The sequence below is a fragment of the Cervus elaphus genome, chromosome 33 (assembly GCF_910594005.1).
Source record: "Cervus elaphus chromosome 33, mCerEla1.1, whole genome shotgun sequence".
Lineage (NCBI taxonomy): Eukaryota > Metazoa > Chordata > Mammalia > Artiodactyla > Cervidae > Cervus > Cervus elaphus.
Window position 1 is genome coordinate 25,107,840 of NC_057847.1, and position 26,721 is coordinate 25,134,560.

At 36.2% G+C, this 26,721-nt stretch overlaps 1 protein-coding gene across 3 annotated transcripts in view; it reads left to right on the forward strand.

The window, feature by feature from the left end:
• ATF2 (activating transcription factor 2) overlaps nucleotides 1–26,721 on the forward strand; it is a 77,647-nt gene that overhangs the window by 9,604 nt on the left and 41,322 nt on the right. For all 3 annotated transcript variants that reach the window (XM_043894246.1, XM_043894245.1, XM_043894244.1), the window contains exons 2-3: nucleotides 1,034–1,134; nucleotides 16,466–16,535. In XM_043894246.1, the coding sequence (XP_043750181.1) occupies nucleotides 1,115–1,134; nucleotides 16,466–16,535 (90 nt within the window). In that variant the 5' untranslated portion in view covers nucleotides 1,034–1,114. The remainder of the gene's footprint in view (nucleotides 1–1,033; nucleotides 1,135–16,465; nucleotides 16,536–26,721) is intronic.

The following is a 26,721-nucleotide window of genomic DNA, read 5'->3' on the forward strand; positions in this document are numbered from 1 at the left end:
TGGTCTTGCTCCTTGGCTGCTGGCAGAACTATCTACTTTTGAAAGCTCCTGTCAGTGGACTGATAAGGCATCTCTACAAGGTATCCAACCATCTTCCATTTTAGAATGACCAGAGTATGATGACAGAAAAAACTAATTATCCACCAATATTCATTCTCGTCTTTTTTCCTTATTGTAGACGCTCCATTACCCCCATCCCCACCCCGAGCATATGATGAAATAAAGGATGTATTTCCCAGCTTCCCTGCTAGCTCTAGCCATGTGACTTAAGTTCTGACCAGAATAGAGGTTTCCTGTAAAATTTCTGAAAAGTGTCCTTGAAAGGAGGCTATCACCCATCTCTCCATTTTCCTTCCTGTCATCTGATGTGATGGTTAGACCTTGAGCAGTTATTTTAAGCCATGATGGAGATGCCACATGTTGAGGATGGCAAAACTGCAAAATAGAAGGAACCTGGGTTCCTAATGGTCATGGTTCTGACTACCTGTGTTCATGTGAGAGAAATAAACTTTTGACTCACTTAAGCCATTGTTATTTTGAGTTTTCTCACTCACAGCTAAAGCTAATCCTAGCTGATACGGGTGTAAAAAAGTTGTTTCCAAATAAGAACCACATAAACTGTTGTGTAAAGAACACTGACATAAGAGGAACTATTAATGTTCACTGTAAGAGTTTTGCTGCTCAGATTCAGCACTGCCGTTTTACAGATCAGCTATGACTACCTCTCCCTTCTGTTACATGAAAAAGTTTTGTTTTTCTCTTTTCACCAAGACTCCATTGCCATGCTTCCATCTTTGAAATTGTTACACCTCTAATAGATGGCAGTGTGCCAGGAGTTGTGGGAGGCCACAGGATAAGTATCTTTATGGAAGATTTTTGAGGGAACCTTAATTTTATATTAAATAATGGAATGGAAGGCAAAATTCACATGCACTTTAAAATGTAAAATAACCATTTATAAATTTTTGTAGAGAAGTTGTTTAGCTCTTGCAGAGTAATGAGTTTGCTCTTTTCTGCTTCTCCTTTGCCCTAGGGATATTTGGATGGAAGCTTGAGAAGCACTGCTTACTTAATAAGAGCTGACAGATACCTGGCAGCACAGTAGATAAAGCTCATGGCCTACCAGCTAGAAAGGTAAGAGATTTTAAGTTTTTACTGCAAAAGTGGCCTTTTATTTTGTGATTGTCTCTCAAATATTATTAAATTAAAAAGGTATTTCCAGATAGCAATCCTCAGAATGGTAGTGTCCTACCATATTGACTTTAATAAAAAAAAAGTTCTGATGTTTGGCAGATTTGGAGATGTCCTTTTGGAGCTACAATGCATATCAGCATATAAAAGCACGCCAAAGACTTTACATAAAGTACATAATTTTAATTCAGAGTGTCCTAACTTGTCTGACTAGAGAGTCCTCTGTAGCAAAGGGTCCCAGCATGAAAGTCCCAACTCTTGTAGGACTTTTTATAGGTACAGTAACAGGAGTTAATCCTTGAGATATATTCTATATTTTAAAAACATTTTGGACAGAAAGTCCTACTCTTGCATGTGCTCAGTAACTGGATTACTCAAAGAGACATTGGAAATTACAGGGTAGGGGTAGTAGAGGGAAGAAGGTCAGTGGTGAGTGGTGTTAACTCAGAAACAGATGAGAGGGGAGTACGAGCGCTCTGGGGTGAGAGAGTGAGCTGATTAAAGGTTTGCATTACTACAGCCAAAAAATGAAGGTATCATAAGAATGCGGTGGATGTCAGAGGCCAGTGCATGCAAGGGTCTGCAGACACCGTTAAGGATTAGAGACCTAACCATAAGGGCATAACGTATCCTTTCCTCTCATTTTGACTGGCATTGCTTGAGTATAATTCATCGTTCTCTTTCCTGAATCTAGAAGTTTATAACTGATTTTCTTATGCATAATTTTCTTATGCATGGTGTTACTCTCACTAATCATCCTCCACACTTCTATTAGTGATGTTGCAAAAATGTCCCTTTGATGATCTAAATCACCTATTTAAAATCTTTACATTTTTTATTATTAATTTAATTCTTTAAATTTTTAAATTTTATCTTTTAATTGCTTTACAGAATTTTGTTATTTTCTGTCAAACCTCAACATGAATTTTCCCATTTTTAATAACAAGATTAGGCAAACTTCTTTGCAGAGCGAGATAGTAAGATTTTAGGCTTTATGGGGGTCACATATAGTCTCTTGCTTCTTTTTCTCCTCCACTCCTCCCACCCCACACACACCTCTCAACTATTTAGAAAGTTCAAAAACTTTCTTAACATTTTGGCACAGGGCCATAGTTTATAACCTCAGGGTAGGGGTCAGATAGGGGAATGAGGATGGACTCCAGACTCCTTGCTCAGGCACTAAAGGCCTTTTGAAATTTGCTTCCTGCTCTGGCCCCAGCTCTCTTCTTCTTCAACCATATATCCCATAGTTTAGCCATTAGAAGTTCTTGGCGATCCTTCTGTGTATTCTGCTCTCTCCTCTGCCCAAAACATCATCTCTTTTTTCTTTAAGAAGACTTAAGTCCAGGCATTACTTCCTTCAGTATCCTTGGCAGATCCTTTCTCTCTCCAGGGTTGGCTAGGTACTTGTCTTAATGACGGGGTAGAAGTTCAGATAAATTTAACTTTAGAGAAAAGAAGAGCTTATACTCAGAATACAAAAGATTCTCACTTGACCCAGTCACAGAAAGCATCAGGCTTCATAGAAACTTTTCACGCATCTTGGCTGCATGGTTTTTTGTCTCTGTTTTCTGTACCTACTCCATTCTGGCTTTCATTAATTTCTTATCAGTATGGAACATGACAGAAGGTGTCTGTGAATCCTGAGTATGATTTTAAATGTCTAATGTATAGCTCTGGTTGACTTTTGTTTTTTAACACATTTCCTGAAGAGGTAATCTGATTGTCCTAACTTATTCAGATGTCTTTCCTGGTTTACCTGAAATATATAGGACTGCCTTTTGCTGGCCGCCTGGCTCTAAGAGGGGATTATGGGTAGGGAAGAAAGGTAACCAGCCCTAGTATACTCCCTGTTCCCCTATGTTCCCATAGCACCTGTGTATATCTTTATTATTGTATGTATATCACTAAATTAGTATTACTATATTCACTTGTTTGCCTTCCTTACTAAACTAATTTTGAGGTCAGGAAACATATCTTATTCTTAATGCAGTATCAGGTACAAATAGTCAAATATCTTCAAATAAATTTCATAAAATATATTTGTATTAGAAATGTTTGAGAATTCTGCATATCATATGTAACATGAAATATTATCTGTATTTTAGAAATCTGCTTTGAAGCTTGAATACATGCTTTAAGTGTAAAGGTTACAACATTTGTAGTTCTATAACTAGAATATCAGTAAAATTCATATTTTAGAATCTAGTGATTTCTGAAATTAACCACCAGAAACTGATTCATTTCCCCCACTTCTGTTTTCAAAGATTCATTTGCTCATACTAGTTTCTATGAAGTGATTTCCTTTTTACTTGTTTTTGATAGGAGATGTAAAAAAAGCAAATATTTTTATCAGTTATATCATTTGAATGATATAATTCAAAATTGCATGGGAATATTGATACTACAGGGTAAAGGATTATCTATCTTAATATGTTTAACATTATCTGTCTTAAAATGTTTAACCTACATTTCATGTTTTAAACAAGGGAGTTGCCTATAGGACAGCTAATTGTCTAAATTTTAGTCACCTCTCAAGTCTTTAGTCAGATACAGAAATTATTATGATTCTGTTTGCTCTTAACTTTCAATACAGAACATAGTTTTTCTGTTCTTTGACACAATATGAAAGTTATAATCCAGAAACAATCAGAGAATTGTTAAGAGAATCTGTATATTTTAGTATATTCTCTTAACTACTGCTAAAAGTTACATGATACTAATTATATAATGGTTATATGTAAATTATGATAGTGCATGTTATTTCTATACACTTTAAGCTCCTTCTGTAAGTTCTTCCATTTTTATGTTTAATTTTTTTTTAGTTCAGAACCTTTTAAGATGCTAGCATGATATCCAATTCCTGCAAATACTTTATTTTCTACAATAAGGCATTCTCCTCTTAAATCGTAATATAACCATGAAAATCAAGAAGTTAATTTCAAAATATTGCTACTGTCTAATCTGTATATTATATTTAAGTTTTGCCAGTTATTCCAATAATGTCTGTCCTTTATAGCAACTAGATTCGGTCTAGAATCTCACATTGCAGTTAGTAGTTGTGACTCATTGGTCTTTTTCAATCTGAAACAGTTCCTTGATCTCTGTTTGACTTGGACACTTTGAAAATTATGGGCCAGTTGTTTTGAGGGGATTTACCTCAATTTGTGTAGTATTGTTGTGTAGTATTTCTTCATGATTAGATTCAGATTATGTATCTATGGCATGACTATCATGAAAGTGATGCTGTGTCCTCCTCATTGCAACCCTTTTAACTTGTATCACTTGAGTAAAGTGATGTTTGCCAGGCATTTGTACTGTATATTACTCTTTTGCCTTTAGTAATTAAAATGTATTTTATGCAGAGATACCTTGAAAGGATGTAAGTATCCTGTCTAATCAAACTTTCAGTTTATTCTTCTATATTGGTATGTATTTTTTATATCAGATTAATGAAATCCTATTTTATTCATAATATCTATTACTGTCATTTATTTTGATTCTGAAATTGTCTGAGATCTAGCGACTTTCTGGCTAAATTCATAATAAGTCCTTTTTTCTTGCACAAGATATTCAAGGCCCATCATGTATTTTTCCTGCTAAAGCCCTGGAATCGATCAGTTCTTCAAGCATCCCAGGTTCCTTTTGGTTGAAAAATGGCATTTTGACATCAAGTGCTAAGTGGGCTTCTTGGTTAGGTGGTATCAGTGTTCCTAGGCCCTCTCAGTGACACAGCTAGGGAAGTATGTGAATATATGTGCATATTTATACACATATTATCATCTGTGTTTCTGTATGTTTCCATTGAAAGTCATGAGTTCATACCAATATCTCTGCTGCTGCTAAGTCGCGTCAGTCGTGTCTGACTCTGTGCGACCCCGTAGATGGCAACCTACCAGGCTCTTATGTCCATGGAATTTTCCAGGCAAGAGTACTGGAGTGGGTTGCCATTGCCTTCCCCAACCAATATCTATAAATCTCATCTAATATCAGGATTTATTCTGTGTGATTATGGTGTGACTATTTTCATCCTCTGTATAGTGTTGCCTATTTTCATCCACTGTATCCTTGAGAAATTCACGTATTCATTCATTACCTGCATTACATGTAATGAATTGCCTATTGCCCCCAGACCTTTTCCTCTCATCAGGTAGGTATCCTTTTGCTCAGGCCCTGGTATCCTGGCCTGGGCTGGTGCCATCCCTGTTCTTTACCTCACGTGTATACCGCCTCACCCTTCTGGGGCACCGACATCCCACATCAGACTACTTCCCCCTGCTTGCACAGACAGATCTTCCCTTACCTAACTCAGTCTCCTCTGCAGCCCAACCCCCCTCCCCCCATGAGCACCTTTCTCTTCTTGTCCAGGTTCTCATACTCTGTACTTAGACAGGCTGCTCCCTCAATGGCCTGACTAATCTGTCTCCCATGAAGATACCCTTATATGTGTTTTTCCTTAGAAGGTTGTCTTTTATATTAATGTTAAGTTATAAGACATGGTTTGCTGGTTAATGTCAACCCATTTCCTCCCTTTCATCTTTCCTTAAAGTGTTCTTCGTTACGATTTTTTAATTGGCATCTTATATTATGTGTGGTTTTATTTGATAATGGGTCTGTTGAGTAACTCTACAAGTCCCCAGAGAGTCTTTCTGTACAATTTTTTTTAAAGTGGTTTACATAAAATTGCTGTATAGTTGGTAGGCAAATAATTGCAACACAAGACAGTTCATATGCACAGTATAGCAAAGCTGGTCAGCTGGCAGGCACAGACTATAGCAGGAGAAATTTCTTGTGCCGTTTTTTACCTCGAGTAAGTCGTTTCACTGTTTGGGGCATCATTTGTAGTTTGCGTAGTTAGAACTAGATCAGGAATACAATGAGGTAAATAATCAGAAATCCATGTTATAAGAAAGAGCCTCTGATCTGTATTCAAGAGAGAATTTTGGACTAACATTTTATTTTTTTGAATGGGCAAAAGGCAGGGATAAAGTTGATGTTTAGGTAATGTAGAATAAATATACAGTAGCAGTTTATTACAACATACAAATGTATCAAGGTACCATACTTTACACCCTGAATTTACACAATGTCATGTGTCAGATACCTTCCATTTTTTAAAAAAGATTGGGCAAAGGAAGCATTTTAGAGATTACAAAGAACCATTTTATATATGAAAAGGTTCAGTCTCACTTGTGTGTCATGATACGCAACTTAAAAATTTTTTTCCCACTAATTCAACAAAAAAGTTAAATATTCAGTGTTGGTATGGGCATTGAGAAATGAGGTCTTTCTGTACACTACAGGTAAAGTAGAAGTCAGTGTTATGTATCTGAAGAGTTTAGCAATGTAAATTAAAAGTCTTAAAAATGTGCCTTCACTTTGATATAGTAGTTTCAGTTCTAGAAGTTCATCTAATGGAAATAATTACAGATATTACACAAAGATTTGTCCTCAAAAATAGTCACTGATGATAAAAATCAGTAAGAGAATAGTTATAATAGAGCTCAGACGGTAAAAAATTCACCTGCACTGCAGGAGACCTGGTTTCAATCCCTGAGTCGGGAATATCCCCCAGAGAAGGAAATGGCAACCCATACCAGTATGCTTGCCTGGAGAAACCCTCAGACAGAGGAGCCTGATGGGTGACAGTCCATAGGGTCACAGAGAGTCAACACGACTAAGCCACTAACACACACATAATGGAGTAATAGAGAATTAGTTATAAATATGTTGTATCTGTATGACACTGTGGATCTATATGGAATACTATATAGCCATTAAAATGACATTTAATATTTAATGATTTTACCAGAGGTCCCTAACCCAACTGCAGACCAGTACCTGTTCTCAGTCTGTTAGGAACTGGCCTGCACAGCTGGAGATGAGCGTCCGGGCAAGTGAGTGAAGCTTTGCACCATTTGCCAATCCCCATTGCTCTCCTCATGGATTCAGATTACCACCTGAACCATCCACCCCCACCCCAACCCTCCACCTCCATCTGTGGAACAATTGTCTTCCACGAAACTGGTCCCTGGTGCCAATAAAGGTTGGGGACTGCTGATACTATTTCATAATATGGCAGAATTTCAGTTCAGTTGCTCAGTTGTGTCCGACTCTTTGTGGCCCATGAACTGCTGCAGCATGCCAGGATTCCCTGTCCATCACCAACTCGCTGAACTTGTTCAAACTGATGTCCATCGAGTCGGTGATGCCATCCAGCCAATTCATCCTTGTCGTCCCCTTCTCCTCCTGCCTTCAATCTTTCCCAGCATCAGGGTCTTTTCCAACGAGTCAGTTCTATGCATCAGGTGGCCAAAGTATTAGAGCTTCAGCATCAGTCCTTCCAATGAATATTCAGGATTGATTTCCTTTAGGATTGACTAGTTGATCTCCTTGCAGTCCAAGGAACTCTCAGGAGTCTTCTCCAACACCACAGTTCAAAGCCATCGATTCTTTGGCATTCAGATTTCTTTATAGTCCAAGTCTGACATCCATGTATGACTACTAGAAAAACCATAGCTGTGACTAGACAGACCTTTGTTGGCAAAGTAATGTCTCTACTTTTTAACATACTGTCTAGTTTTTGTCATAGCTTTTCTTTCAGGGAGCAAGCATATTTTAATTTCATGGCAGCAGTCACCATCTGCAGTGATTTGGAAGCCCAAAAAATAAAGTGTCACTGTTTCCATTGTTTCCCCATCTATTTATCATAAAGTGATGGGACCAGATGCCATGATCTTAGATTTTTGAATATTGAGTTTTTGTGGGTTTTTTTGCAGCAACTCTACCCTTTTATTTTTTTTTTCCATTTATTTTTATTAGTTGGAGGCTAGTTACAATATTGTAGTGGTTTTTGCCATACATTGACATAAATCAGCCATGGATTTACATGTGTTCCCCATCCCGATCCTCCCTCCCACCTCCCTCCCCAGAATATTGAGTTTTAAGCCAGCTTTTTCACTGCAGATGGTGACTGCAGCCATGAAATTAAAAGACACTTGCTCCTTGGAATAAAAGCTATGACAAACCTAGACAGCTCAGCATTTCACATGATGTACTCTGCATATAAGTTAAATAAGCAGGGTGACAATGTACAGCCTTGATGTACTACTTTCCAATTTGGAACAGTCCATTGTTCCATGTCCCATTCTAACTGTTGCTTCTTGACCTGCATACAGATTTCTCAGGAGGTAGGTAAGGTGATCTGGTATTCCCATCTCGTTAAGAATTTTCCACAGTTCGTTGTGATCCACACAGTCAAAGGCTTTAGTGTAGTCAATGAAGCAGAAATAGATGTTTTTCTGCAATTTTCTTGCTTCTTCTATGATCCAGTGGATGTTGGCAATTTGATCTCTGGTTCCTCTACTTTTTCTAAATCCACCTTAAATATCTGGAAGTTCTCAGTTCACATACTGTTGAAGCCCAGCTTGGAGACTTTTGAGCGTTACTCTGCTAGTGTGTGAGATGAGTGCATTTGTGCGGTAGTTTGAATATTCTTTGGCGTTGCCTTTCTTTGGGTTTGGAATGAAAACTGATCTTTTCTAGTCCTGTGGCCACTGCTAAGTTTTCCAGATTTGATGACATATTGCTGACATTTTAACAGCATCATCTTTTAGGATTTGAAATAGCTCAGCTGGATTTCCATCACCTCCACTAGCTTTGTTCGTAGTGATGCTTCCTAAGGCGCACTTCACTTCGCATTCCAGGATGTCTGGCTCTAGGTGAGTGATCACAGCATTGTGGTTATCTGGGTTATTAAGATCTTTTTTGTATAGTTCTTCTGTGTATTCTTGCCACCTCTTCTTAATATCTTCTGCTTCTGTTAGGTCCATAGCATTTATTTAGGTAATTGTATTTTAAAGGAAGTTGTAATACTCTTTTTTTTTAATTAAAAAATATTTGTGTATTTTTATACATTATTCTTTTTTTTTCTCTATTTTTCTGAGAGCAAATTTAAAGTTTCTTACAAAAAAAAAAAAATAAAGTTTCTTACAACGTCTTAGTTCAGCAAGTGTAATTTAGTTCATAATATCCAGAAATAACAATGACCTCTTTCTGAACCCCAAATAAACCTTGAGCGTTAAAGATTATTTTTTAGAATTATGTAAGATTGATCATTTATGTGGTGTAGTTAGTAGTGGATATTGCTGTGACTATGTTATAACAAACAAAATTTAAAGTATACCTTCAACCAGGTTTGGAGTTCTAAAATAAAATGCCTTATAGCAGTGAAATAGAAAAAATATGAAGAACATACACATGTTTATATGTGGAATTGTCCTAGAAACTGGAAAGAGGAGTCTGAGCTGGATGTTTGATTAGCTAGTATAAACTCCATCACTATCCTGGAAGTTTCTTGAGAGCAAATACCTATCTTAGTTCACTACTACGTCCCTAGCACGTGGCATAGAGTGAAGAACAAAATAGACCCTCAAATATTTGTTCAAAGATGAAAAGGAGAAACCTTGGCAGTAAATCACAAGGAGAGGGAAGATGAAGAATGTTAGAAGAAGAGTTAAAAGAGAGATTAGAGAAACCAAAGAAACTGACTTCTTAAATCTTGTGTAGAACCCTCCTGTGTACTCTTCATGCCAGTGATTTTCCTACCAGTATAGGCTGTAGAGTCTTCTCTCCTGTGTTGTTGGAAGAGGGTGTTGGCTGTGACCAGTGCGTTCTCTTGGCAAAACTCTATTAGCCTTTGCCCTGCTTCATTCTGTACTCCAAGGCCAAATTTGCCTGTTACTCCAGGTGTTTCTTGACTTCCTACTTTTGCATTCCAGTCCCCTATAATGAAAAGGACATCTTTTTTGGGTGTTAGTTCTAGAAGGTCTTATAGGTCTTCATAGAACCATTCAACTTCAGCTTCTTCAGCATTACTGGTTGGGGCATAGACTTGGATTACCATGATATTGAATGGTTTGCCTTGGAAACGAACAGAGATCGTTTTGTCGCTTTTGAGATTGCATCCAAGTGCTGCATTTTGGACTCTTTTGTTGACTATGAGGGCTAATCCATTTCTTCTAAGGGATTCTTGCCCACAGTAGTAGATCTAATGGTCATCTGAGTTAAATTTACCCATTCCATTCCATTTTTGTTTTCTGATTCCTAAAATGTTGACGCTCGCTCTTGCCATTTTCTGTTTGACTACTTCCAATTTGCCTTGATTCATGGACCTAACATTCCAGGTTCCTATGCAGTATTGCTCTTTACAGCATTAGACCTTACTTCTATCACCAGTCACATCCACAACTGGGTGGTGGTTTTGCTTTAGCTCTGTCTCTTCCTTCTTTCTGGAATTATTTCTCCACTGATCTCCAGTAGCATATTGGGCACCTACCGACCTGGGGAGTTCATCTTTCAGTGTCCTATCTTTTTGCCTTTTCATACTGTTCATGGGGTTCTCACGGCAAGAATACACAAGTGGTTTGCCATTACCTTCTCCAGTGGACCACATTTTGTCAGAAGACTCTCCACATGGACATCACCAGATGGTCAACAACAAAATCAGATTGATTGTATTCTTTGTAGCCAAAGATGGAGAAGCTCTATACAGTCAACAAAAACAAGACCGGGAGCTGACTGTGGCTCAGATCATGAACTCCTTATTGCCAAATTCAGACTTAAATTGAAGAAAGTAGGGAAAACCATTAGACCATTCAGGTATGACCTAAATCAAATCCGTAATGATTATACAGTGGAACTGGGAAATAGATTTAAGGGACTAGATCTGATAGAGTGCCTGATGAACTGTGGATGGAGGTTCATGACATTGTACAGGAGACAGGAATCAAGGCCATCCCCAAGAAAAAGAAATGCAAAAAAGCAAAATGACTGTCTGAGGAGGCCTTACAAATAGCTGTGAAAAGAAGAGAAGCAAAAAGCAAGAGAGAAAAGGAGATACACCCATTTGAATGCAGAGTTCCACAGAATAGCAAGGAGAGATGAGAAAACCTTCTTCAGTGATCAGTGCAAAGAAACAGAGGAAAACATTAGAATGGGCAAGACTAGAGATCTCTTCAAGAAACTTAGAGATACCAAGGGAACATTTCATGCAAAAATGGGCTCAAAAAAGGACAGAAATGGTATGGACCTAACAGAAGCAAAAGATATTAAGGAGAGGTGGCAGAAATACATGGAAGAACTGTACAAAAAAGATCTTCACACCCAGATAATCAAGATGGTGTGATCACCCAGCCAGACATTCTGGAACGCGAAGTCAAGTGGGCCTTAGGAAGGATCACTATGAACAAAGCTAGTGGAGGTGATGGAATTCCAGTTGAGCTATTTCAAATCCTGAAAGATGATGCTGTGAAAGTGCTGCACTCAATATGCCATCAAATTTGGTAAACTCAGCAGTGACCACGGGACTGGAAAAGGTCAGTTTTCATTCCAATCCCAAAGAAAGGCAATGCCAAAGAATGTTCACACTACCACACAATTGTACTCATCTCACACGCTAGTAAAGTAATGCTCAAAATTCTCTAAACCAGGCTTTGACAGTACGTGAACTGTGAACTTCCAGATGTTCAAGTTGGTTTTAGAAAAGGCAGAGGAGTCAGAGATCAAATTGCCAACATCCGCTGGATTGTTGAAAAAGCAAGAGAGTTCCAGAGAAACATCTATTTCTGCTTTATTGACTATGTTGACTGTGTGGATCACCAATAACCTGTGGAAAGTTCTGATAGAGGTGGGAGTACCAGACCACCTGACCTGCCTCTTGGGAAATTTGTATGCAGGTCAGGAAGCAACAGTTAGAACTGGACATGGAACAACAGACTGGTTCCGAATAGGAAAAGGAGTACATCAAGGCTGGATATTGTCACCCTGCTTATTTAACTTATATGCAGAGTACATCATGAGAAACGCTGGGCTGGAGGAAGCACAAGCTGGAATCAAGATTGCTGGGAGAAATATCAGTAACCTCAGATATGCAGATAATACCACACTTACGGCAGAAAATGAAGAAGCACTAAAGGGTCTCTTGGTGAAAGTGAAAGAGGAGAGTGAAAAGGTTGACTTAAAAATCAACATTCAGAAAACAAAGATCATGGCATCCAGTCCCATCATTTCATAGCAATTAGATGGGGAAACAGTGGCAGACTTTATTTTTGGGGGCTCCCAAATCTCTGCAGATGGTGACTGTAGCCATGAAATTAAAAGATGCTTGCTCCTTGGAGAAAAGTTATGACCAACCTAGACAGCGTATTAAAAAGCAGAGTCATGATTTTGCCAAAAAAGGCCTGTCTAATCAAGGCTATGGTTTTTCCAGTGGTCATGTATGGATGTGAGAGTTGGACTATAAAAAACACTGAGCACCAAAGAATTGATGCTTTTAAACTGTGGTGTTGGAGAAGACTCTTGAGAGTCCCTTGGATTTCAAGGAGATCCAACCAGTCCATCCTAAAGGAAATCAGTCTGGAATATTCATTGGAAGGACTGATGTTGAAGCTGAAACTCCAGTACTTTGGCCACCTGATGGGAAGAGCTGACTCATTTGAAAAGACCCTGATGCTGGGAAAGATGAAGGCAGGAGGAGAAGGGGACGACAGAGGATGAGATGGTTGGTTGGATGGTATCACTGACTCAATGGAGATGAGTTTGAGTAAACTCCAGGAGTTGGTGATGCACAGGGATGCCTTGCATGCAGCAGTCCATGGGGTCGCAAAGAGTCAGACACAACTGAGTGACTGAACTGAACTAATAAATTGTAGATGCTTGCCTGAGAGCGGTGTGCTGTAGTAACAGTTCTCTATCTGCAGTCATTGACTTCTCTGACAGTTTATAGTTGACACTGTCAGACAGTTTATAGTTTATAGTTGAAAGCCTCTTTCCCGTGCTTTCTTAGAAGCATATTTCCACCCTTGATGTGAAAGGGAGATAAGCCTGGATTTAGAGGTTTGAGATTCAGTTAGATTAACACACAGATAGCATTTAAGCCTGCTGGAGGAATTATGATCATTTATGTCTCAAGGTGCTTTGACTGTTGTCTTTACAGCTACCTCAGCTAGATATTAGGAAATAGTATATAAGTAATGGGAATTGTTATTGGTTGGCTAGAAAATAATCTGCTGTGTAGGTAAGGAACTTCTTTTGTAGAATGGGAGAATAGTAGTCATGGCAGGTAGAAAAGAATACCAAGGGTTAATTCCTTTAGAAAGCTTTTCTATAAGTATCAGATTGGTTCCCTACACTACTTCTATATTTTTAATATTTTAACTCTTATTCTTAACCAGATTGTATTGAAATTTCTGTTTTCTTTCTTCTGCTTGACTAAAAGTTTCTCAGAGTGGAGGGTCTTTGTTTTTTCATCTTTGTGTCTGTGTGTGTGTTTGATGTTTAAATGTTTCCTGAACTTATCTGAGTTTAAATATTGCTTTGATTTTTCAAAGCAATATGAACTGCATCGTCTTACTAGTTTTAGTTTATTGAGATAGTTAACATAATCTAAACTGGTTCATATTATATAGCAATTTATTCATTCCTTGATATTTAATGGGGGCTTCCCAGGTGGCACTAGTGGTTAAAGAATCTACTTGCCAGTGCCGGGGACACAAGAGATACAGGTTCAGTCCCTGGTTGGGGAAGATTCCCTGGAATAGGAAGTGGCAGCCCACTCCGGTATTCTTGCCTGGAGAATTCCATAGACAGAGAAGCCTGGGAGGCAGTAAATAAATAGTCCATGGGGCTGTAAGGAGTCAAGATGACTGAGGAACTAACATGCTCCCTTTCTTTCAGAACTTTCTTCTTCTTATCTCTTATATCATCTCTGATTCCAGGATTCAGAACTGTAGCTATTTGTACATTTCTCCACAGGAATTACCCAATTCTGTTGAGCAGAACATTCTTCACCACATTTATAAGCAAAATTATGTAAAAACAAATTTTTTTCTCTTATGTACCATTGGCTTTTATGGATAAGCATATAGTTAACTCTGTTCGCCACTAGATGGGGTTTCAGTGAATGTAATGGAGTATTGCTGCTGCTGCTTAGCTGGGTTTAAAAATGAGACACTCACCTAGTAGTTTAAGTGTTGTACTTGTCCTTAAGCTAATATCAGATAAGTAAGCTATGAAGTTAGGGAAGAGGGAGCTCCTTCAACTACATTGAGGGACAAATAGACTGATGAATTAGGCTGAGAACCAGACCACACTGACTGCATTTGAAAAAATTTAAAGCTTTCTGAATAGATATTTTGAAATAGGAGGTCTAGTCTTTTCACCAGACTTCAAAAAAGTCAGGATTTTCACTCTTTTAATTATTGCCCTTCAGTCACAACCTTAAAGGCTAAGCTAAATGTTTCTCTTTTACCTTCTTTATGGTGGAGTTGGATATATTTTGCATTTATATGGATGTTTTTATTTTAGGAGCAGAGCTCTATTATAAAGATTCTTAATAGTGAGTGGGTTTTTGGATGACAGTAGCTACAGAGAGTGTAATTATCTGAGTGTTTTTATTTTTTACTATGTTTCAAGAAGTGTTTCAAAACTAAATATTTAATAGTGTGAAACCACTTCATTTTTCAGTGTCCTTGCCATGAAAAAGAGGACGTGATAAGTTGTTCAGCTTGTGAAATTCAAGTTATATGTGAATTCTGCCAGGTTTGTATGCAATATTTGATGTTTTGGGCTATTTTTCAAATTTTTTTATTTTTCATATTGTATATTATAAGTATTTTCACAGGTTATTTCTAGATAAATGGTTCATTTTTTTTTATAAATAAGGAAATATTTATTTATATAGTATGTAGTTCAGCTGATACTCCTAATAGAGCATCAAAATACACTTAACTATGACAAAGATAAATATATATTTTAGGGTTTTGATTTCTCCTTAAATGAGTTCCAAGTAATACTAGTCCCATAAGGTGAAAAAGGGTTCAGACAGAAAATGGATGTGGTAGATATGCTCTATTCTAGGTGCTCTTCTGGTCATTTCCCTCGAACATAGTAATTCTTTGAAAAGTCCTGCCTCCCAAAAGAAATATTCTAGCACTTCCCAAATCTGACTATGATAGCAATTGTCATCTCTGTTTGCGAAGGGCTTTTTCTCAAAGGTTTCTGAAGGTTACGTATTTCTGAAAGGCTAACACACTAGTGTTGAAAAAGGAATAATTTTACAGACTTGTTAATTCAGTCAAATATAGTTGTATGTAATTTGTAGGAAGAAAGCAAAAACAAAAACCTGCAAGTTAATGGAAGGACTAATTGGGAACTTTCAAGTCTAATTCAAAAAGTAGGAAAATAATGTTGACTTGAAAATGTCTTTTTTGTAGTTTTTGGTTTAAATCAGGATCCAGGAAAGTCCCCATATTGTATTCTATTTAATATGGTATATTCAACCTCTTTTAACCTAAAGCAGTTCCCCTCTACTTTCTCTTTTCTTTTGTTCCCCATGACATTTATTTTTCAGGAGACCAGGTCTTTTGTGCTGTAGAATTTTGCTAATTGCATCTCAGTAGTGGTGTTTGATCTGTTTTCTCTATCTCCTTTATTTCCTGTAGTAGAATCTAGAAAAGCTTGATTAGATTTCAGGTTTGGATACAGCTGCACACCCCGCCCCCCACCATGAATGCTTCATGTGCTTTCTGTTGTCTCATCAGGGGACTCACAGTATTTGTCCCACTTTTAGTGACGTTAACTTAACACTGACCCGTGAGTTCAGATGCTGTCGACCTGACCCAGCCATTATGAAGCTCCCATCACCTTTGCTCCTGATGGTTTTACCAGACATTGATGAGAGTTGCCTGTCCATAATTTCATTGGTATTTAAAGTAGTGATCTTCTAGGGACTTCCCAGCTGGTCTAGTGGCTAAGACTCCGAGGTTCCTATGCAGGGGGCCTGGGTTCGATCCCTGACCCAGGAACTAGATCCCACATGCTGCAACTGAAGGTTCACATGCTGCATCAAAGACTGAATATCCTGCATGCCACAACTAAGACCTGGTGCAGCCAAATAAATAAACAAAAAATAAAATAAGGTAGTGATCTTCTAATTATTTCATTCTTTCTGCGCTTATGCTACTGAACAGGAAAGGTTTAACCTAATAGATCAGAGTTCTTAACAGTTTTTTCTATAATGTGAAATCTGCATGTTGCATGTCTTTGTTCATAATAAGAAAATGGAAGATGGGGTTAAAATGTCAGTAAAACTGTTTTATTTCACATTCAGATAGAAAAGGTAAAAAGCTTAATGAAAATCAAGTAATATTTTAAGTTATTTATTTAAAAATCTGTACTGTAAAATGTTTAATCATCTCTGAATGTTTTATTATAGGCAATACAAGGACCTGTGGAATATGAGTGATGACAAACCCTTTCTATGTACTGCCCCTGGATGTGGCCAGGTAATACATAAATTATTTGGTATGTTCACATTTATTAAACACTTAGGACAGTGAATGTTGTCATTAAGGGGATTCTTTTATGATATTTTGTACAATTTTGAAGTTAGAATGAAAATAACCCAGAAAAATTTGGAGAAAAAATTCATTTTCTTCAGTAGCATATCTAAATTTTAAAGAATACAATCTAACATGGAAAAAAAAAAGTTAAGTCTTGTAAGGGAAAGATGGAAAACCTGGAGAAAACACAAGGTTTAAAAGCATTTTCATTTGATCGTTATTGGTTGAAAATCATTGTAAACTGCCCAGTTGGAAATCAGATACATTATCTCGGATGAAAACTGTTTTATTTGCTGTACTCTTGTGAAATTAACTAATTTTTACCTCTGAGCAAATCACTAATGTACAGCATCTCACTAATATACTAATGTTATTAAGTCTATAATCTTTAACATAGGCTTGTGTGGAAGCATTTTCAGAAAATAATATTTTAGTGTTTCAGAAGATATTTCAGTGTTTTTCAATAGACCATTAAATTATTATTCTAAAATTTTTATAATAATCTTAACTATAGACACTGAGGAACGAAAAAATAAATTTAATGTGTAGTAAAATTATAGAGTACTTAAATATACAAACTATAAACCATAAATATTAAAATGTTTCTTTGGTTCTCATTGTTTTCTTTAGTTGATACTTTAAGTTGAGATATAATTTATATACAGTAAACTGCATATTACTTATAAGTGTACAGTTTGGTACATTTTAACGTATGTATGTACCCATAAAACCATCACAATTCAGATAGTGAATGTATTCATCATCTCCCCAAGTTTCCTGTGCTTGTTATGCCTCCCTCTCACCCCTCCCAACCCTGTCAACCTCTATTCTGCCTTCTGTCACTATAGGTTAGTTTTTATTTTCTAGAATTTTATGTAAATGGAATCATACAGTATGTACTTTTGACTGGCTTCTTTCCTTCCACATAATTTAGAGTTTCTCCATACTATGTGATCAATAGTTAATTCCTTTTCATTGAGGAATAATATTTCCTTAGTTCACAAACAGTTATTTATTTACTCGTTTATGAACTTTTGGCTTATTTCCAATTTTTAGCTGTTACAGATAAAGCTGTTGTGAATATTTAAGTACCAGCCTTTGTATGAACACATTCTTTCTTTTCTCTTGGGTGACTACCTAGAAGGATAGTGATGGGATCATATGTTACATATACTAGGAAACTGTCAAACTGCTTCTAAAAGGGAGGTACCACTTAATGTTTCCACCAGTGGTCTGTGAGCAGTCCTGTTGTATAATATCTTTGCCAATATTTGGTGTGGTTCTTTTAATTTTAGCCATTTTCATTGGGTGTATACTGATAAATTGTGTGTTAATTTGCATTTCATTGATGAAAAGATGAGCACTTTTTCATTTGCTTATACCTTATTTTTTGTGAAATATCTTCAAATCTTCTGCTTGTTTTTTAAGATTGGGTTGTCTTTTAATTATTGAGTTGTATGAGTTCTTTAAATATTCTGGATACCAGTCCATCTTCAGTTTTTTCTTTATGTCTCTGGTTTCCAACTTGACTTTCATAATATGAAAATAATCTGTCCATTAAAAGATGGATGTTTCTTTTAATGAAGTCTGATGTGTTAATTTTTTCTCTTTGGTTGTTGCTTTCTGAGACTTACCTAAGAAACTGTTGTTTACCTTTAAGACACAAAAATACTCTCCTTCATCTTCCTCTGAAAGTTTGGCTTTTCATTTAGGTCTCTTGCCTTTTGAATTAATATTTGTGCATAAGTCTGAGTTAGGAGTTGAAGCTCACTTCTTTTTTCCATGTGGCTTTTCAGAGATTCTAGTGTCATTTGTTGAAAAGATTTTTCCTTTCTCCATTAAATTGCTTCATCCCTTTTCTTGAAAACCAGATGATTTGTATAAGCATGGATCTATTTCTGAACTTCTGTTTTTTCATCAGTCTGTCAACGTTTATGCCAGTACCATATGTCTTGATTACTCTAGCTACATAGTGAGCCTTCCAGTCACTTAGGCTAAGTTCTCAGATTTAGTTCTTCTTTTTCAGGATTGTTTCGGATAGTCTTTTAATTTTAGTCCTTCTGGTGAGGGTGTAGTGGTATCTAAAGATTTTAGTTTACATGATGTCCAGTGATGTTGAGCAGGATAAAAGTAGGGCTTCCCAGGTAGCTCAGACGGTAAAGAATCTGCCTGCAATGCAGGAGACCCAGGTTCAATCCCTGGGTTAGGAAGATCCCCTGAAGAAGGGAATAGCTACCCTCTCCAGTATTCTTGCCTGGAGAATTCTATGGACAGAGGAGCCTGGTCTTGGGGTCACAAAGAATCAGACACGACTGAGTGACTAACACTTTCACAGGATAAAGGTAGAAATTACCAGAGTTGGTGATATTTTAAATGGGTTGGTCAGTGAATGCCTCTGTAATAAGGTGACACTTGAATAAAGATGTGGAAGCAAACCCTACACATACCTTGGGGAAGAGTTTTTCAGAGTGAAAGAACAACAAGTTTAAGGCCAAGAGGGAAGAAATGAATTTGGTGTGTTTAAGAACAGAAAGATGACTGCTGGAACGTATAGTGATTAACTAGGATAAGGGTAGGAGATGAGGTCAGAAAGGTAGGGGAATAAAAAGAGCCCATAACCTGTAGAGCTTTTTTGTTGACTGTGGTCTAAGGTGTTTGGGTTTTATTCACAGAGGAATGAAAAGCTGTTGCTGAGCTAATAGTGGAAGCTGGGAAAGTAGAGACTGGCAGCAGTCAGGTGAGAGATAACGGTGGCTTTGACTAGGTGGTAGTAATGGACATACAAAGAAATAGACTGATTTGACATATATTTTGGAGATAAATTTTGTATACATTTTTCTATAAAGTCAGGAAAGCAATTTCCAAAATCCTTTTACACTAAAATTTTGGATATGATTTACTCATAATGATAAATGACATTTTCTCCTTGGGTTTGGGACTAAGTTAAGTAGAAAGGTGGTCCATTTTGCTGGAATGGACTGTACAGAGAGCATAATTCTGTAACCCCTGAATTATAGCTAATACAGTATGTGTCTCAAGCCAGCCTTTGGACCATGACCAATTTTGCTGTGTTGTTCTAGGAATCATTCTTGAAAACTCAGTCTCAGACAAGTCCCTGATTCTTTGTCTTATTCTTTTCTGCTTAAAATAGTTGGAATTGTCATCTTGTGATTGACTCTTTAGTAATACATATGCCATTTTTAATAAAAAGCATTGCATTTAAATTTACTTAAGAAATGAGGTTAAATGAAGGTTAGCTCTCATTTGGCATTTAACCAAATGAAGATTAAATGCCAACAAAAGATCAGAGAGGATGAGAACCCAAGATCGAATTAGTAACATCTAACTTTCCCGGTTTTTGGTACCTCAACCCCAAAACTGGAAGATAGAACCAGTGAGAGAATGAATTCAGTAAAATTAGGGGAATTAAGGTAAATGGAAATGAGATAGTTTTCAGGTCGAGAAAATATTTTAAAATTTCTGAGGAAAATTATACAATCTGTTCAAACACATCCATATTGTTTATAGACACTATTAATGCTTCCTTAGCTGATGAAATGAGGCAAATTGAACATTATACAACACATACCAGGGGTAAAGCCGGAGTTTATTCACCTCAATACCAGATCCAGGAAGTCTGGGAGCTTTTTGATATTCATTATTTGAGTTCTCATAGCAGGCTGCCTTGAACATGCCCAATCTGTGGCACAAATAGCCGAGAGACTGAGGTAGACTACCGCTCAGCCCACACGGAATAGGGAGGAGAGCCTTTGTAGAGTCCTCTGCAGGTAGCTAGGGTGTTCCAGCACTTTATCAGGCCTAGAAGTCAGCCACTATCCTTCCTCAATATGTATATCAGCAACATTTCCATCTAATGATGCTGTCTATAAATCAATCTGTTATTATTTTGGCATTTTCTACCGTCAGAATGTTTATATTTTTGGCAAAGCAGCAGCCATTTTACTTCAGTCATGTTGAAAATACTCCTGCACTCTCCTTCATTGCTGGTAAAAGTGCAAGTTGGCAAACGCATTTACTCTTTGACCCAGCAATCCCACTTTTGGGATTGTCCCACAAATGTTATATCAACACTATGAAAAGACATATGCCAAGGTTATTAAATATGTGTTCAATATATTTTGTTACCTGGGAATCTCTGGACAGCAGTTTTCCATGGCAATAGAAGCTGAAAACTACAGAGCTCCTTGAAGCTTTAGTTTGGAAGTGACAGGGCATCAGTTCTATAGCATTCTGTTGATCACGCAAGTCACCAGACCAGCTCAGACTCAAGGGGTGGAGAAATAGGTACCATCCTCTGGATGGAGAACCAGCATTAACCACATGGCAAAGGAAGGAGGGTGTATTTCATACCAAAAGGAATTTGTGGCCATGTTTTACAATGTGCCACAGATGGATACTGCAATATTTCTAGGTAAAATAATTCTTGGAATTGGTCTCAAAAAAAAAAAGTGCATTGGGTGAATTGTGAGTAGAGATGAAATGAGATGGATCATAGGTTGATAATTGCTAAAGCTGAGTGAAGTGTACCAAGGGGGTTTATTACACTATTTTTTAAAAATTTTCTTAAATTCAACAGAAGAAAAAGCAACCTATTGCTGAATATAAGAACATGTATGTATCAGAGATTGCTTAAAAGATTTAATATTTTTTAAAAATATGAAAAATATTAAGTTAGAATAGTTTTTCAGACTCCCTATTATGAAAGGAGATAACACTCATTTTTCTTCTTACATCTCCTTTCCTCCTCCCTTAATGTCTGGTAATAATTATTTTTCCATTGGTAGAGTTCGGAATACATTTTGTCTGATAATCCATAATCCCCATATTTCTTCGGTTTTACTTCTGTATTTAAGTAGTATAGAGAGGAAGGATGAGAACTAAGCTTTAAGGCACTCCAGTGTTTAGCAGTCAGAAAGAGGGGAAGGACATAGAGAAGGCAGAGAAGCAGCAGATAATGAAGAAAATTGTGTTCTAGAAGTCAAGTGGGAAAAGTATTTCAAAATGTGGAGAAACAATGTAGTCATATAGTTGCTAGGATAATTCGGTATTTACTATTGAATTTAGAAATATGGGGATTGTTAAGACACCCTGATAAGAGTAGCTTCAGTGAAAGAGCAGTGACAACAGTGAGATTGGAATTAGCCTGAAGAGTAAATGTGGAGAATCAGAAGTGGAGACATTATGAGATACCTTTTATTTGTAATTTAACTTAAAGGGAACAGTGAAATACTGCTGGAGGAGAATTAAAGATGGAGCTTTTTTGCTTGTTTTGAATTTTAAGGTGCAACTATCACAGCATAACTTTACACTGCAGAGAGAGGAACTGTTGCAGAAATGGGGTCCTTAAGAGAGGATGGGATCCAGTGTTCAAGTGGAAGGACTGGCCTTAGATAGGACCATGGACCATTTATCCATAGTAACTGAGAATGAAAAGGCGGGAAGAGGTGTGGAAGGTTTGAATAGAGAAAAGGAACCATATCAAAACTTAGACATACAAACATGTTTCTTCGATATGGTCACCATAAAAATTTCTGTATATTCCAGTGCACAAAAGAAATTATCTTTAGAGGCTATGGCATATTGTTATTAAGAGATTTGTATTACTTAGGATGCAGGCTGAGACAAAGAATCAACCTTTAACAACAGACTGATTGGCTTGTTTTTTAATATAATAACCAGGAAGTGTAGGAGTCCCAGGTAGGCTGGTTCTATAATCCTCATCATGCTACTTCCATTTTTGGGTCCAAATGGCTGTCCAGCTCCTGCCATGAAGTCCACATTCCAGCAGTGAGGGAGGGAGAAGGGGGAGCAGAGAAGAGCATGTCCACACCCATCATTTTAGGGGCTTTAACTGGAAGTAATGCAGATGATTTTCACTCATTATTTTGATCCCAAAAGAGTATGGTCACCTAACTGCAGAGAATGCTAGAAAATGTGGGCTTTGTTCTGGGCAGCCAAGTGCTCACCTAAAATTTGGAAATTCTTAATTTGAAGGAAAAAGAGTAACACATATTAAGGGATAGCTGGCAGTCCTTGACATAATTTTCAGAGATTATTTTGAATTTGGGAACATAACAAAAAGTCATTTGGAGCCAGAGTCTGGTTAAGCTGGGCAATACTAAAGCTACCAGTCTTGAGTTTAGTTAACAGTAATATATCAGTGTTGGTTTCTTAGTTTTTATAAATGTGCCACAATAATAGGAGAACATGAGGGGAAACAAACTGAGTAAGGAGTGTATAGGAATTCTGTGTACAGTTTTTGCAACTTTTCTGTAAATTTAAAAGTTTTCCAAAATAAAAAGTTTATTCAAAACAGTAACGAAAAAGGTCTACCTGAGAAACTCAGAAGTTGCTTGTGAACCGTAGAACAGAGCTTACAAACATTTATCAAGTGTGTATCATACCATGTCTAAATTTGTGCTCCAACTTGTTTCAGAAAAGATTGGAGGAATTCCAAGTTTCATATAACAGTTGTTGTAGTAATAAAAGCAATTATAATGATAATAACATTTTTAAACTTAGTCACTGTGCTACGAAGCTTATATGGGTTATGTTATTTAATCCTGCACCAGCCCTATGAAGTTGGTGCTACTGGCCTCATTTTACATATGCACAAATACATTACTGAATGCCTCTCAGTCACAGAACCTGTGAACACTGGAGATAAGTGTGAACCCAAGCCTACTCTTGTGTTATGTTTATAGCAAAATATCCCAAAACAGAATGTTTAGCCTTCAAGGTATATTTCAATAGGGGTCTTTGTATATGTATCTTTTTCAGTGAACATTAAAAGTTTTTCTTTTTTCTTAATTACAAAAGTATCACTGAGAATGCTGACAAAGTAAAATCTAGAGAGGATGTCTGTTAAACATTTGGTTCATTTCCTAAGTCCTTCCCCCCTTTTATTTTTCAAACAAAATTGGGATCATACCTCATGTATTAATTTGTATTCTATTTGTATGCAAATGACATTATATAGTATTATACTATGCATTATACAGTATAGCATTATACTATATTACATAGTATATTATACATTATATAGTATGACATTTTCTGTGCTAATTGAAAACATGAGTTTGAGTTCCTGTGTAGTGTTCTGTTGCCAGAATATGTCCCAAAATCTATTTGCCTATTCCTCTTTTATGGCCTAAAACTTAATTATTATGGCCTAAAAAAAACCACAACATTATGATGAATATTCTGTATAACCCCTTATGTACATCTCCCTAATTCCTCAAAATACATTTTTAGAAACCAAATTAACATATCAAAATGTATACACATTTTTAAGGCTCCTCATACATTTTTTCATATTGTTTTAAAAGCTAAAACAATTTTTAGTTTCACTGATAACTTTTAAGTATTGTTCTCATCATGAACACTTCATTCCTAGGTATTAATAACTTTTTTGGCATATATTTGTTCTCTGAGATACTTAAAATAGTCTAATCTATTTTATAGTAATGCCTTATAACTGTTACTGGCCAAATGACAATTGGGCCAAGGTCAGCATCATCCATTTGCTAAATCTTGCTTGGAACAGAAATAGTTATGGTCTCTCTCTAGATTCAAATAGTAATTTCCTAGGAAGTCAAAAGTTCTATTAAGCATTGATTTTAGAAGCCCCAATCTGATGGTGGTAGTACAAATTATTTTTTGTCACTAGTTAACAACATTATTCCAAATTTGAATTTTTGCTTTAAAACACTTAATGGACTTAAATTTTCAAATAGATTTTTAAAATTTTAAGTATGTTTTGTTAATAATGTTATTTCAGAGAGATCTATAGATATCAGTGCAAAATTTTTAACTGTTGGCTCTTTCTATTAAATTTTTTTTTGGTCTCAGACACTTAGGTATTTCATAGAAAGACTTTTGATAATTTCATTTATTTTAACATGATGTTGCATTGAATTTGGTAAAAGAGACAAAGTTGAGATAATTTAGTGAAAGACTCTTTTAACATTGAAATTCTTAAATTTTATTGATAATAGCTTTTCTTTTGGTGATGCTCTCATTGAAAATGTTTTCTTTGGTGAAATGTTAATACATTATACATTTTTTTAAAGGAGATAAGATTTCATTTTATTTAATCTGAAGTTTCAATGAAAGTGTGGGAGAGTGTATGTGTATGTGTGTGTATTTGATCAGTAACTCCCTGGTGTTGAATTAGAGTACTTAAATTTGTGAAAGAAGTAGTAAAATGGGCTATTGGCCTAATGACCTTATTAACTTAATACCTATTTAATGTTTTAAATTAGCAATAATCATCTATATCATGGATATGAATGCATGTATTAAATGCAGAATGACTGATTTCTTAAGAAGTTGATTCTGATAAGAGTGTTCACATTTTGGAAACACAAATTTCTCCAATACCTGAGCTTAAATTAATTTTTTATGGAAGCAGCTACTTCATCCCCTTTTACCCTTCCTTTTTAACCTTGTAAGAGAGACTGTTGGCCTATTCTAACTTTCTTGACTGCCTTTCCCATTGTTTATTCAGCTGTATATTCAGAGTCTTTCTTATTTAACAGAACACTGCACATGTATAACATTTTCATTGGAGTTGTGCTCTCAATTGCCTGGAAGAAAGAAATTGTATGAATTCAATATATTATTACTAGCAGTATCATTATTTTTCTACAAAACTTATTTTTAGAATAAACCTTTTAATTTGTCTGGAAAAGCAGTTCAAATAGATTCTTGCAAAAATATTAGCTTGTAGTAGCTGCTTTGTAAGTATTTGTTGAAAAGATAATGCATTTTACATATATATATCTTTTCCTGGTGACTGCCTTTTGACACTGTTTTAAGTTTCTCATTAAGAGGTAAATAAGTCTCCTCAGATGATAGGCAAGGTTATAGATATAGATGATATCTGTATCATGGTATAGATCCATGATACTGAATACTCGTTTGTATCAAGTATCAATTTCAATGTATTTTACCCATGTATAGAAATATGATTAACAATTCCTTTATAAATAGCATTTAGATAAACTTGATCTGTATGTTCTCTTTGAAACTTTGTGAATTCATATTCCTAGCATTTCTCCTTTTACTATTCATATGATCTTAAATGTATTTTAGGGTCCTTTTACCTGCTACTTTTCACTTATAATCAATCTTGTTGGTATTTTCACATATTTTGTAGAAAACATAATGTTATTTATTGTATATGTAGTTGCTGTTTGATTTGAATATTTGTGTTCAAACCAATAACTAAGCAGAGGATACCATGGGGATAAAATTCCTAGGAGATAACTTTCTAAGCTCTTCTGTTAATTATGCTGACTTTGCTGTTTTAAAATCTAAGACCTCTACTAAAATGCATTTACTTGCAAATGTTTAATGATTGCCTTCAGTGGAGAAGCCACATTGTTAGGTTCTTTAGAACATAAAGTGAATCTTGCTTTAAGATACTTGTAAGACATTCAAAACTGTAATGCAAAGTAAAAAGCAATGAAGTAGTGCTGGTAAATGCTATTGCTATGTTCACTCTCCAAAAGCTTTGTTATTGGAAACTCTATCAAAGGGTGACTATTTCTTATTTTTCCAAATTTGGAAAGGATGCTTATACATAATGACAAAGCAGTAGGAAAATAGCACTTGCGTAGGGCAGAGCTAGATTATGATTCCTCAATGATTGTTTCAATTATAAATAAGTAAATCAAGGGATAGAGTTACTATTTGCATCTGGATACTCATCTTCAATGGGAATACAAGCAGGTTCCAAAGAGGGGACATATTAATAATTTTCCACTGGTGTACAATAACTTAAAGACTTAGTAGAGAAAGCATACTTACATGAGAAAACAATATAACCAAATGAAATTAAGGCTTAATTCACCTTTAGGAACAGTCTGTGGTTTGGTGGTTTTTGTTTCTTTTAGATTGGGCTTGAAGATTCAGTTCTTTACTTGTAAGGAGTTCATTCTTTCAGTTAACATTTATTGACTACTTACTATATGTTAAACTGAGGGAAACTGAAATAGTAGGAGCTCAGTCTACTTGAAAGGAAATATGAAAGCATCAATATAATATTACTAGGTGCTGTAAACATGTACTGTGCAGAGCAAAATCAGATATAAATGAGAGGGAT